Consider the following 13,385-nt stretch of genomic DNA (forward strand, 5'->3'; position numbering starts at 1 on the left):
GAAACAACTAGCCAATGTTCTCCGGTTTCAGTTCACTTTAAAGTTTGGTATACGCACTCATCAAGAACAAGCTACACAACTTCTGTAACAAACTTCAGATTTGTTTTTAACCTGTTGGTATGATGTCACTGACATCGAGTATCTTAAGAGTGAAGCTAATATAAAAGAGCAGTAGTTTTATAACACATTGTATGTGTTTGACACAGACAGTAATTCATCTCTGTTAAACAATGAGGAGCATCAGGAAGTCAAAATTTAGCACACACGCATGTACGCATGTGCACACACACACACACACGCACGCAAAGCACACACACACACACACACAGGATCACTGTGTTACCTGCTGAGTAGTAAGCCCTTCAAAGAGGCAAGTTCTTGCTTCAGCTCTCCAATTGTTTGGTTGTCCAGGATGCGGTTGGTTGAAGATGTTGCCTATAGGACAAACACAATTAACACTCAACACAAACCTGAACAAACACTGTTCAGGTCAAATGCAAAACCCAGCTTTGTTTAAAAAAAGGCCACAGGTCACAAGGTGAACAAATATGGTGATTGCTAATGCTAAAAGCTGCACAACAGCCGGTGACAGCAGATAGGAAAACAAGCTATTGCACTTCAGCCACCTTTATGGCCTCAAATGCTCTGGAGTCTGCAAATCGTGTTGTTTTTACATAATTTTCCATGGTATCGAGAGAACATCAGGCCAGTGTCTCATGTTTTGGATAAAGAATCTTGAACAACGGCCAAAGCAACGGTCTGCTTTTCCATTCATGAAAGCAGACCATAGCTTTACAGTTTGTTCTTTTCTTTTTACATTTTATCAAAAGGTGTATTACACATACACACACACCTATCCATTTTAGGTGTGCTTCCATTCATTTGGACAGCCATAAACTCAACCTGTTCCTCAGAAATGAGGTTCTGCCATATTATGACCAGGTTTTTGTCTCCATTAGGACTGCTGGTCCTGACAAGAGCAGTATTTGCCAGAAAATATCACACACACAAAACAGGTGCAGCTTAAAATGCTACAGGGTATACACACAAAAATATTTGAATGCCAAATTGCTGCTGAAAATGTCTTTTTTTCATTTTAGAGATAGGTAATATTTTGACAATGGTAGCTATAAAATGACAAGTTTTGACAAAGGCCCAGAGGAAAAAGAAAAAATGTCCTGTAGACTAATGGGTAACAAGTAAATGAATAGAAACAACTAAAATGGGAAGAAGTAGGGGCTTCACCTCTACTATACTCTCAAATCAAACAGTCACCATTGATTAATGCAACCTGTGACGAACCAGCATGAATGAGCCTTGTTCAGCTATTAAGGAAAAATAGTTAGGAACCGGTGATGTATCTAATTGCTTGCCATTCTTAGTCGATTCCTAAATAAAGAGCTTAAGTGTGCAGGAGCAGGAGGACAGACTGACAAGAGAGAGAAAAGGCAGAAGACAAGGGAAAATGGGATAAAAGAAAAGTAAAAACTGTAATTAAGACTCTTCTGACTCACCATGGGAAGCTTGTTAGGAAGTGTGGACCCCCTATTGAGGGTGGAAGGATAACTTCAACTCTTTCACTTGTAATTAAATCTAAAAGAAATTAATTGAATCACATGTGAAAGGGATCGGGCTCATTTACAGTAGAAGGAGGGAGGCAAGAGGAGTGAGGGGAGAAAGAAAAGGAGATGAGGATGGGAAAGAGGATTTTTTTTTGGCTCTTATCGGCTCCTAAACCTCGCTGATAAGGAGCCGTGTTTCAGGAGGAGAGCATTGGAGGCCAGCTGAAGACACTCTTATTACAGTCGTCACCTCATTAGAACCATCTTAATCCCTTGCCTCCCCAAGGCAGCAGTATAATAACGCCAGATTCTGCTGCTCTCCCATTTTGCAAGAATTGTTATATACGCTGATCTAAAAAGACTTCCAAAGCAGATATTTAGTTTGCTGACATAAATGAGGATTTCGATGCACTTCATGTCAGAAAAAAAGCTGTAGAATATAACTGTTAACCGCTAGCTACATCCATAATTTGCATTATCTGCAGAGCAGCACCATATAATATCTCACATCAAGGCTTGTCACACAACACTACCTCTGACATATGTCTAATTAAGTCTGAGGAAACCTAATTAAATGTTGGGCCAGGACTGGATTTCAGCTTTGAGATACATTATGTCAGTGTTTATACACACACGTTGTGGAAGAATCTTGTGTTAAGTGCAGTGGGTGCTTAGGTGGGTTGAGTGGTGGTGGACTATCGGTGACTGGAGAGATTTTAAGTAGGCTGCCGGCTTAGAATCTGATTTTAGAAGGCCTGGCTGAATTACTGACACATATCTGATGGAGTACACAGTTTGTTATAAGAATATTTGACTGAAAAATATTTAACAGCTCTGAAAAGACACACACTTTAAAAAATCAGAACATGGAGCTTTACCTCTGAATTATTATTCTTACAATTATTATTCTTATTATTATTATTACTACCTACTATAGAATTAATCGTAAAATAGGATCATGTGAGCCACAACACCCATCAACATCATGATGTTGTGAACAATGAGCACTCTATGATCATTACTGCATAATCACATGAGAACTAATGCAGATGGTAAAGACCTTTTACTACTGTGCATACTTCAAAACTTTTTATGTACATTTTCTCTTAGTAATAAGATGAACGTGTATGTACACTACCTTGTGATAACACTGTCCTACAGCCTACAGACAAAGCTTTGTGGTTTTATTTAGGAGGGAACTGAGAATTGAACAAGCATGCTCTTGTTTTGAGTGATGTTTGACTTCTTTCACACATCCTGGTGTACAGGTGCAGGACGGAAAGCATAATTGCAGATGAACTGTGCATCATGGATAAATATACATCCGACAAACTAGAATTACCACCTCATGGTTGTTTACGTCTACCGATTAAAAAGTTGCTGTTTATTTTCATGTTTGTCCAGACTTAAAATATATACATTGAAAACTTTGAAGCAGTTTAATAAGTGCATAGTTTTTTGTTTTTTTATGGAAATGGAAGTCATCGCTATCAAATTTTAAAATGTATTATTCCATTTAGAGACCTAAATATTCACTAACAATTCATTCTTGACTTCAAGTTACTTTCTTCATTATCCCTGATGTATAACTCTCACAAGAATGAGACAGAAATGATCTCACCAGCTTCCTGAGATATTGCATTCACAAGAAGGGACAGACAACGCAAAAACACCAGTCACCAGTGCAGAGGCATGACAAATGAAGCAACCAACCAAAAACAGGAACACAACTTGGTGCCACCTATTAAATTATCAACCACCATGGCACTGGCTGTGTTTATTTTCTAATGTGTAAATACTGTACATAGTAAAGATTTCCTTTAAATGGTTTAAAAGCCTTGAAAGTAATATGTCTATGCGATGGAGGTCAGCCTTTTTGCTGGTTAATGAAGTGCTTTGAGGAAAAAAGGAGGAAAGAAAACACATACACATACATATATCCACGCACACACACATACACAACAAATGGGAAAAAAAAAGAACATCAACTCCAGCAGCACCCAAGGACGGCAGCGCATCTGGATAAATGAAGATAAATGCCTGTGGACCATTAGCAACAAGATAAGATCTTTAACAAGCCTTGTTTAAGAGAGTCTGAAGGCAAATTAATTCACAGTTACTCCGTCGGCAGGCAGTGTGTTTTCGTGTAACACATGTATATTTATGATGGAATTAGTTTCAAAGGGAAGTCCCCAGAGGAGGGTTTTTGAGTGGAAACATTGGTACAATGCAATTGATTTCACTCTATTTATGCACTTTCCCACTGGCAGAGTGTCTCACACAAGCAAAGAGGCGGTTTCTAATCTTCTATGTGGGATCCACTAATAAAAAGAACGATCAGTGAGTTGAGACAGTAGGGCAAACACGGTTAACAGTCAGATTTGTGATGATAATGGAGCAGAAATAGACCTAGCCGTTTAACATCAGGGATGACTAACCCTCAGGAAAGTCAATCTTTAACACCTGCAGTAGAATACAGGAGCATTCATTATTGTTTTTTCCAAGAGTCATGATAACTGAGGAAATGTTCAAAAAGAGAGCAATTGCCTTAGGCCCTGCAGTCTGGAAATGTGCAGCATCAGCGCAAGGCATGCTGTGTGTGGACACAGTGTCACAGAGTCAGTTAATTCACTTTCATACGGAATTCCCCCGTTTCGGGACAGTAAACATACTCCACAAGTGAGCGGTTTCCAAACTACGAGAAATGTTTACTTAGCAGCTGAGGAAACAGAAGTCTCCATGTGTTTTTGGTTAAAGGCACATTTCCGCGTTGAGAGGTATAATTGCTAAGCGTGGTGTACTTTGAGCAGCGTGGTGAAGCAAACCCCGAAAGCCACAAACGGTGAATGATAAGTAGCTCGCCAGCACCAACATGTGTTTCTCATCAAACATCCCGGACATGAAAACAATTTCCCAATTTCCTTCACGGCCTGAGACAACAGACGGCCTTGTGCCGACTCTCAGGGAAATTTAAGATCAACGATTTTGAATCCAATCTATGATTTGAAGATGATAAATGAAAAGAAATGACATCCTTGGTCAGTCTGTCTGACACTACACCTCAACTAGGCCTGTTTCAAACCAGTGTGGGTTCAAATCATATCATTGCTACCATGCAGTCACACATGCTCCTTTGTGGTACCACTGTTTTATACACCAGAGATTCTGTGTGGCTAAGAACTTGAAGCAGCATCAAATTAGATATGAGTTGTCAGTTTTTGATGAACCTTGTCCAGGGAAGAGATTCATATTTTTCTTCCTTGTTTGTGTTGAAACAGATGTGTCTGCATATGTTTTCCTGGGATATCCAGATGCTACAGTGAAACACCCGTGTGCTTAACAGCTGCGGACATAAAACATTGTCTAAGATTGTCTCTTCCAAGGCACTTTTTAAGAGCCCAGAGATCATTAAGTGATTTATGAGCAGCGTTATAAAAGCAAGAAACATTTCATCCTTGCACATAAGTTTTTAGAACAATCACTCACAGTGCAATTCACCTAAACACTTATGATTTTGAGAAGATTATGAACACTGTCTATAAAAATCAAGACGAAGACGAATGACCATACGGTTAAAGATTATGGTCCCATGATGAGATGCATCATACTATTTTGCAGCTTGTGTTCTGATGATATACAGTATAATAAGGCTGTCCGTCTTAGGTAGTTACGACTCTTTGTAGCGAAAGAGTTTTTAGTACAGAGGCCTCGAGAAAGCTCTGCTCATCAATCTGGAGGTTTGAACCTGAATTTTTTTCGTTTACGTAGCTCTTCTGCAATTTAAGAGTTACTGCCTGTCTACCTTGCCACAAATCATTAATCACAACAAAACAGACTTTTAAAAAGGAAGTCTGCAAACTTTAATATCTGAAGTACAAGGAAGCTTATTAAATTTGTTTTATCTCCTGTTGGTTTACAGTGAGATAATATAACACAAATTTCACCAGTTTTAACAGATTTATTAAGTTAGACTTTACTGTTGTTTTCAACCGGACTTAACACGTTGATGAATGAATTTGGCTAAATATGAGGATGCAGTGAACTAGTGTGAGGAACAATTTGAAATAAGAATGAAACCCTGAATCTCAACCTTTCAACTAAAGCCACCAATATTCTAAACTGGTTATGTGTGTGTGTGTGTGTGTGTGAATAGTGAATAATGCTGATACAGTATGCCGGTGACACGGGGTAGTTACCTCTACTGTAGTCAGTTCCTGTGAGAGCTCTTGCATTCTTTGCTGCTGCTGGATCAGGAGCTCCTGGATTGATCCCAGGGTCTGCTGCAGCTGGCTTACTGTGGAAACAAGCAGAACAACAGACGGTAAATTTAGCAAATTCAAAAACAATTTTGAAAACAAGGAAATAAGGGTGTGTGAAGTGTTTGTTTTAGTGGCACAAAACCAAGTCTTCTTTGCAGAGACGACAGAGCTGATGAGGTCCGACTTATTCCAATGATCAAAGCTGTGCTCCAAGAATTATAATCAAAGCTAATACCCCGTAACTTTAGTCGCAGCATTTTGGTCAGAGACACCGGTGGAGGGTGGGGGTGGGGGTACATAGAATGGGGATATTAATCTCTAGTGTCTGAACTTAAATCAAATAACAGTCTCTAACCTTCCATTATCCACCCAGACACTGCCTTCTAATGCATCTTAAATCCTCAAACGATCAACAAAGGAAAAAACAAGGCTCTTATTTGGGAGGAGGCTGCCAGACAAAATGTCCCCCCTAATCCTAATAAATATTGTTCTTTTTCCATTGACTTTGAAGATTGAATTAGTTCAAGTGTTGGTGTTGGATGTGGGTGTATGATTTCAAATAACACCAGGCACAGTTTGTTGCCCCCTGCTTCCAGTCACGCGTGTATTACCAAACAATGCATTAAGTTTCCCCGAGCTGATTATATTACAGAAAACCAATAAACATTCATATAAATCATGGGCGTGTAAAGTGTTAAATCAAGCCTAATAGGATTAACATCAACAGATATTGTGGCGGTCCACTACTGAGGTTGTCAGGCCAATGGTTAAAAGCCTGAGCTGCTGCTGGCTGGACAGGATGTAAAGAACCTTTCTCTCACATTAAGTTACCCAGGCCAGGACAAAAGACAGAGTCAAGCTTGGAGTCCATGCTTCTTTTGAAAAACCAACACAGCCAAAATATTTGATCTTTCAAAGACACTAATATCTTGTAGTGACACCTGTGTTTAAATGGGTGGAGTTGTATCAATATGGGTGGGGTGCTGAAATGTTTGATCTTTTCATAGTCACAGAATCTGACAGAATACGAGTTTGAGCAGGATCGTTGGTGAGGGCCAAAAAAAAAAAGCCATTGTGCAAACAATCTGAGTTTGCTACCGGGTTTACCTTTTTGGAGAAGGTAATAAAACTAAAATACTGCAGACATCCAGCTTAAAAAGGTGTTATTGTGACAGGGTGTGCACGCAAAGCCAAGAGCCGCCCTATTAGTCTCCAATTCCACTTCACCACAGAACATCTTATCCAGATGTGCGGGTCTGTCTGCCAGCCTGTAATGATGTACCTCCTGAATTGGTAGTGCTTTTTCAGCCACTTCAGCCAAGCAATTCATAGACCAGCCCTTTTCATGGCTCTCCACAAAGTCAACTCCATTGTCTCTCAGACTCTTGACAAAAATGCACGACTTCTTATTGGTAGTTGTCATAAATAAGAAGCCAAAAATAATGAAGTCAATGACTTTGGCCAAGCATGAATCAGAAAGAGGCTGCAGATGCAGAGTGTATACTGTATGTGCGAGATAGATAGATAGAGAGAGAGAATAAGAGAGAGAGAGAGAGAGCGTGAGAGAAAGAATCTGAGACAAGATGATGTGTGTGGGGCTTGCAGCTGCTGTGAGGAGGGTGCACATTGTATATTCAGTAAATTATTCAGTAAATACCTCAATATAATGTACACTACATATGTCCAGGGCTGTCTCTGTCTTTAATGGCCAGCTGGTCACCAATATGGCTCCCACCGACAGAGTGCCCAAACAGCCGCACAATTCCATTACAGGCTGGGCACGCTGAAGGAGTTCCAAGATCCATTCATTAATTGTCTGTGTGAAGTTGTAGGCAAATCATAATGGGAGTCAAAGCCCTTACTCTCGAGCAGTGGCTGGTGAGAGAGACTAATGTAGTCCTCATTCAAAAGAATACATCACCTCATTGCACCCGGCACTAGAGAAATACATGAACTTTAACAAAAGGGGGTTCAAGCAATTGGCAGCAGCAAGGCAGTCGGCCGCTATTACTCAGTGCAGCGAGGAGAGAGGGAGTGAGAGGGAGAGAAAGACAAAGGGAAAGCAGGGGGAGAAAACTCTCAATGTAATTGCAACCCCTCTCCCCAACTGTTAACTACAACAGTCATTAACTACAATAGCAGCTTGGCTACTGCAGTCATAGCAAATTAGTTCCCCACACTGGATAAAGAAAAGACCCATGTTTTTTTTTTTTTCCAGTGGAGGCTCACCTTCTCGCAGCAAAAAAAAACAGGAGCACTCTGAAACTCTGTGTTTACTGACAAACAAAACATGGTTTGTGGGTTGGCAAATCTCCAGATAGTGATAAGAATGGGCAGCAAAATAATGCGAGGAACTGCGTTTGCATAGTTGGGAGAAAAGGAACATAAAAGGGCATATATTTGTTAATCAGATTCAGGGTGGCACACCTCGCACGCAATCTTACACAAATACTAACCCTCCACCTACCTTTGCCAGCCAGAAAACAATAGCATGGGTGTGACTGGATAAAATGGTAATAGCAACTGTTTCATCTACAGTATACTGGTTCGTGACAGGTAATGTAATTTATTTCAATTTGGAAAATCAAACAAACACTACCTGTATTAACGTCACAGGAGGGCATACACAAATTAAATAGGGCTATTTGTATTTCAACGGCTCATCCTCCACATAAACAAACAGTAGTACATATAGTTTCTCTCTATGATCAGAGGATTTATTATTAACTTCTAAAGCTAAGTTTTTACTTTGTTTCATGTCTCATACAGACAGGTAGACAGAGCTCATGGACACATTACAAAGACTTCAACATCACATTTTCAGGCATATTATTTAGTTAGAAAATATATTTATATATCAAAAACAAAAGTCAAACACACACCGAAACCTAACTAAAACCAACTGGGGACTTATAAACATTCATGCTTTTGGACTTCAGAGGCCCAAACTCTGCTTTTATATCACTTGTTTCTTAACATTCTCTTAAAAAGAGCGCACTTTCATTAACTTGTGAGATTTTACTTATTTCTATTTAATAGCATATTGTTGTTTTATGCAATTAAGAAGCACTGTGCTAAACAAATAAAACATATTATTGTTAATATCATTATCATACAATGTTATTGAAAATTCACAATTTAAAGTGTTTTTTTTTTTCCTTCATTATCTTTGTTACTTAACTCATTAGGCTTTAAAAACTGTGGTTGAAAAAACAAAGTCCAGCTCAACAGAGCTGCTAACAAGACCAAACTTTCTCAGAGTGTCTCCCTCATTTACGCCTCCTGGGATTTTTAATTATACTGACAAAGAGCTAGGAAAGCATCTCCCAACCACGCTCACTCTCTCTCTCTCTCTCTCTTTCTCTCTCCATGTCTGACAGACAGGTTGAGATTCCTCACCTGTCCAACATGGGAGCCGCACCTGTCAACGTACACTTAATCACACTAGGGCCAGTGGTGAGCCCGGACAACACACAGTGCCATGCTGCACACTCTCACACACGCACACTCATACACAAAATTAAATTGAACTTTCTCACCACCTATTGGGAAGAAGGTGGATGACAATGATGGTGGTGGAGGTTTAGATGGGGGTGAAGTTGGTGCAAGGGGAGACGGATGGAAGGGGGGGAGTGAGGGGGGACGAGAGGAGGGAAGAAAAGTTGTCATTTCCCAACTCCTCATTAATATTCCGAGGTTAAGAGCTTTTCAGCGAAACGTAATTAATTGAGCCTGAGCCTGACAGTAAACAAGCAATTTCAAATTAAAGCGAAATGACAGCAGCGTCATTTGTTAAAAACGTGCAGGGCCCCCCGATTTTGGCGACAGATAAATGAGGGAAAATGTTAAGGAGGGAGAAAGTGATGAAGATATTAATCTTCACCTGTCTGTGTCAGCGTGCCACTCATTGCCGCAATGTTGCTCTCCATCCTCTGCAGATGCTTCTTGTCGTCTCGCCTGCCCATAATGAGGGGAAGGATGTATTTCTGCAATTAAAAGCATGGCACAAAATTACACCTCTGTTCAGTGGGAAGGGGCAAAAAGACAAGAAAAAGACATGCCCACCTACACTTGGCTGTGATGGGTTAAATGGCATTGTTTTGTTGAACTGATGCCTAATTGTCTAATCTGCATGATGCGGCGCATGTTTAAGCAGTGTCCAAGCAGCTGATATAATTATACACAACTACAGCATGTTGAAACCATGGGTTGATATGACAAAAATCAACATTTTTGACAACTGATTGCATGTTATTCATCAAGTATTAAATGACTTTTTTTACTCCATTTAATATTATTGTGAAAGTTATAGACAAATATACTAATCCATAATAAAAGCAACTGTGGTCAAAAACACACACCCAGCAATACCAATGAATTAAAAGGACGCAGAAAGCAAGAGACAGACCTACAGGGAAAATACATGGTCTTCGACACACAAAGCTGCCACTGAATAAACAAAACTTTATCAAATCATATATATAGACAATTGTTTTCTCAATATGTATTTGAAAAGATAACCATTGTCTATGATTTTAAGGCTGAATAAGGATCACCTATTCACAGCCGGTTGCAGCTTGCTGCTGCCAGAGCCGGGTTTTCTCCCCAGCGCAGGTGGCAAGCAGACACACCAGCACAAGTAATAAACACTTTTTAGAGAAAAAGATTAAATGAGTGTCAACACGTGGTAATTAATAAGTGGGTTGCTGGGAGTGTGATGTTTACAAGGTGTGCTATAACGTAAATAAAGTATGGACAGAAGCCTGGACATATGGTGCGACTGGCGCTACGCTCCAGTGACATGACAGCAACCTGTGCCGTCCCACCAGGGAATCCCACCTCCCAGGAGACCAGAGGCTGGCAAACCCTGCTGCATGTAGGCTGGTACAGGGTGTGTTCTTATCGGTGAAAGACCACAGAGGTAGAGGAATTGACTGTGCATGTGCAGCCTTATAAAAGGCTCTGTATTAAAGAATGAAATTATAGGACATAACAGGATCTAAATAGAAGCCAATATGTCTGACAGGGTCAGGTAGGCATATGCATGTACATGATACGTGCTCCCCGTCTCTCCCTTACAGACACAGAGGAGAATGGCCTGTCATCTAGGCCAAGAGCTACTGCTGGAGCTCCTGTCCTCCTCTAAAATGAGAGTAATGGCTTCCACATGCCACTCAGACTACTACTAACAACCACTATGGGATTAATGTCACCGGGGACAAGGGGCCTCATGAGCTCATGTTCAAGGGCTGCTAAGCCAGATAAAAACCAAGGTGATTATTTTTAGACGATGGGACAGCAAAAAAAATGGTTGTGTGCTGTGTTAGCAACTATATTTTTTGGAGGAAAAAAATGTGTATCCAAGGGGAGGAGGGAAGGGGAAGTAAAAAGGGGTTCAAATGAGATCATGCTTTGACATAAAGCAGGGTAGCTTTAATAACAAGACCAGAGTGATGTTACATACTGCAGAAGCGCCTTCTATTCGAGCACCACAATTTGTCATAAACTGATGTACTAGCTAAGCCCACCAATTTAAATGCAATATCAGGGAGAGGCATTACTGACAGATCTTAGGATGGCAAACATAATGTGTATAACAAATTTTAGAGAAACAGTAACTGTGAAAACAAAGTCAATTGATGGTCTTAAGTGCAGGAGACGCAGGGTGTAACTTGCCTTGTAAAGCTGATGAAAGCCAAAGGCTATGCCCACCATAATGATGGTGAGGGCACCATAGTCCCTCCATCTGTAGCCTGCTGAACCTGGAGGATAAAAACATGTGTTGATGTGCTGAGAAAAAGACTGGTTTGCTTTCATTTTAATGTGGGTAAAATGCTTGCTCATAATGTTTCCAGCTCTGGCACACTGAGAACATCGTTTTGTGAACATACGGCAGCACGAAACTTTATGAATGTCTTACAAGTGCAAATGGCATAACCCATTTTTTCAGATCATTTTTTAATGCCTGCTGAATAATTAGTTTTTGTAGTCAAAAACTGGGGTCTGTACAATGGTTAGTAGATATGATATGTTCACAGAATATGTTCTAAATTACCAACAACATGCAAAACTACTGGTTGTTGCCATTGTTGGCTGCTTTAGCAATTATTACCTGCCCTTTATACAAACGATGCAATCCTAAATATCCCTTTGTGGTACTTATTTCATACACTGTATACTAACAGAACATTAAAAGGGTACCCACTCCAGCAGAAAAGACCAACACTGTGTACATACAGAACTCTTAAAATAACTGCCATGAACAAAAAGGTTTGTTTGTGTGTTTAGAGGTTGATGATTGTCTTGCTAAGTGACGGATAATGTGAAAGTGTGTCATTGTGCAAGCTGTCATCTTGGTAGGCTAACTGTCTGTCAAAGTGGAAATTCCCCCACATATGAGAGGCATTCAACTGAAAATGTCACTAAACAACAAACAGGTTTGGCGGAAATACAGTATATGAGATTTTCTTTTATTCACTCTGGTGAAATCCAGATAAACAGAATATTATTGGAGGCTAAGCCACTGAAGTACATCACTGATATTCTATAACAGGTCTGATTTCACCTAATGGGTTATGTGGTGCATGTTTACTGGACTGAAGTAAACCAGACTGATCTTACGCCCGACCACTTGTGGAATTTATCATGCAAATAAAATGAGAGCCACTGTCATATTGGACTGTATGGTATATTTTCAAGGTGAGTGCTTTTTTTTTTTTAACGCTCCTTCATCAACTTACTCAAGGGCATGTTTCCTTGCTGCCTCAGCAGCATTCAGGGCTAAATCTGTAACCTCTCCTATTGAAAATTTTGAATTATTCTCCAACATCCACATGGTAACCACATACATTTGGGTCTTCATCAACATTATAGCTGCAATATACTGTCACCTATCTCAGAATACTGTGCTTCTGAAAGGCTTTGGAGTCCTTGGGGTAGGTGGTTGACCCTGAGCAAGCATCACTGCATCACTAGGGTCTTCACATGCTCTTTCCCCCCTTTAGGACCCTCCATTCTTCCTGTCTCTCCTTTTCCTCTGCTACTTCTACTATGCCATCTTCCTTTTTTTATTTGGTCACTTAAGCTGTGGAACTGTGGTCTCCATCCCCCGTTTTTCCAATCTCCTCTCAAATTTATTGGGTTCAGTGGAGGCCTTCCTGTCCTTCTACAGCGTGGAAATAGAGATCAGAGTATCCATTACTTCGACAGAGATGGATGCGGGTCCCCATGCACCGTCCCCATAACAAGGACATCAAAGGGAGGTAGCCCCCTCTTTTCAGCATGACCCCCCATACAAGACTCCCGGCTCTCACCTCATTATGCAGCTCCCTTATAGCCGTTTTGATATAAAACCCCCCACTATGGACGGAGAGCAGCTAGTCTCCCTAACTACATGGCCATCCCATCAACATCACTTTCATTACAAAACATGAGATGCCGGGGGAGTCAAGGACAGTGTGGTAATAAATGAGGGTGGAATACATCTGGAATCATTGTCATATGGGTTAAGCATTACGCGGACTTCATTCTGCATTGGTAAATCAGTGGACAGCACTCATAACCT

At 40.4% G+C, this 13,385-nt stretch overlaps 1 protein-coding gene across 3 annotated transcripts in view; it reads right to left on the reverse strand.

Annotated features, from left to right (window-relative positions):
- Positions 1-13,385, reverse strand: part of pex14 (peroxisomal biogenesis factor 14) — a 42,624-nt gene that overhangs the window by 3,792 nt on the left and 25,447 nt on the right. For all 3 annotated transcript variants that reach the window (XM_044038712.1, XM_044038710.1, XM_044038711.1), the window contains exons 5-8: positions 11,498-11,583; positions 9,705-9,807; positions 5,759-5,856; positions 344-435 (exon numbers count right to left, since the gene is read on the reverse strand). In XM_044038712.1, coding sequence (XP_043894647.1) covers positions 344-435; positions 5,759-5,856; positions 9,705-9,807; positions 11,498-11,583 — 379 coding nt within the window. The remainder of the gene's footprint in view (positions 1-343; positions 436-5,758; positions 5,857-9,704; positions 9,808-11,497; positions 11,584-13,385) is intronic.

This window comes from Solea senegalensis, linkage group LG11, assembly GCF_019176455.1.
Source record: "Solea senegalensis isolate Sse05_10M linkage group LG11, IFAPA_SoseM_1, whole genome shotgun sequence".
NCBI classification, from domain to species: Eukaryota; Metazoa; Chordata; class Actinopteri; order Pleuronectiformes; family Soleidae; genus Solea; species Solea senegalensis.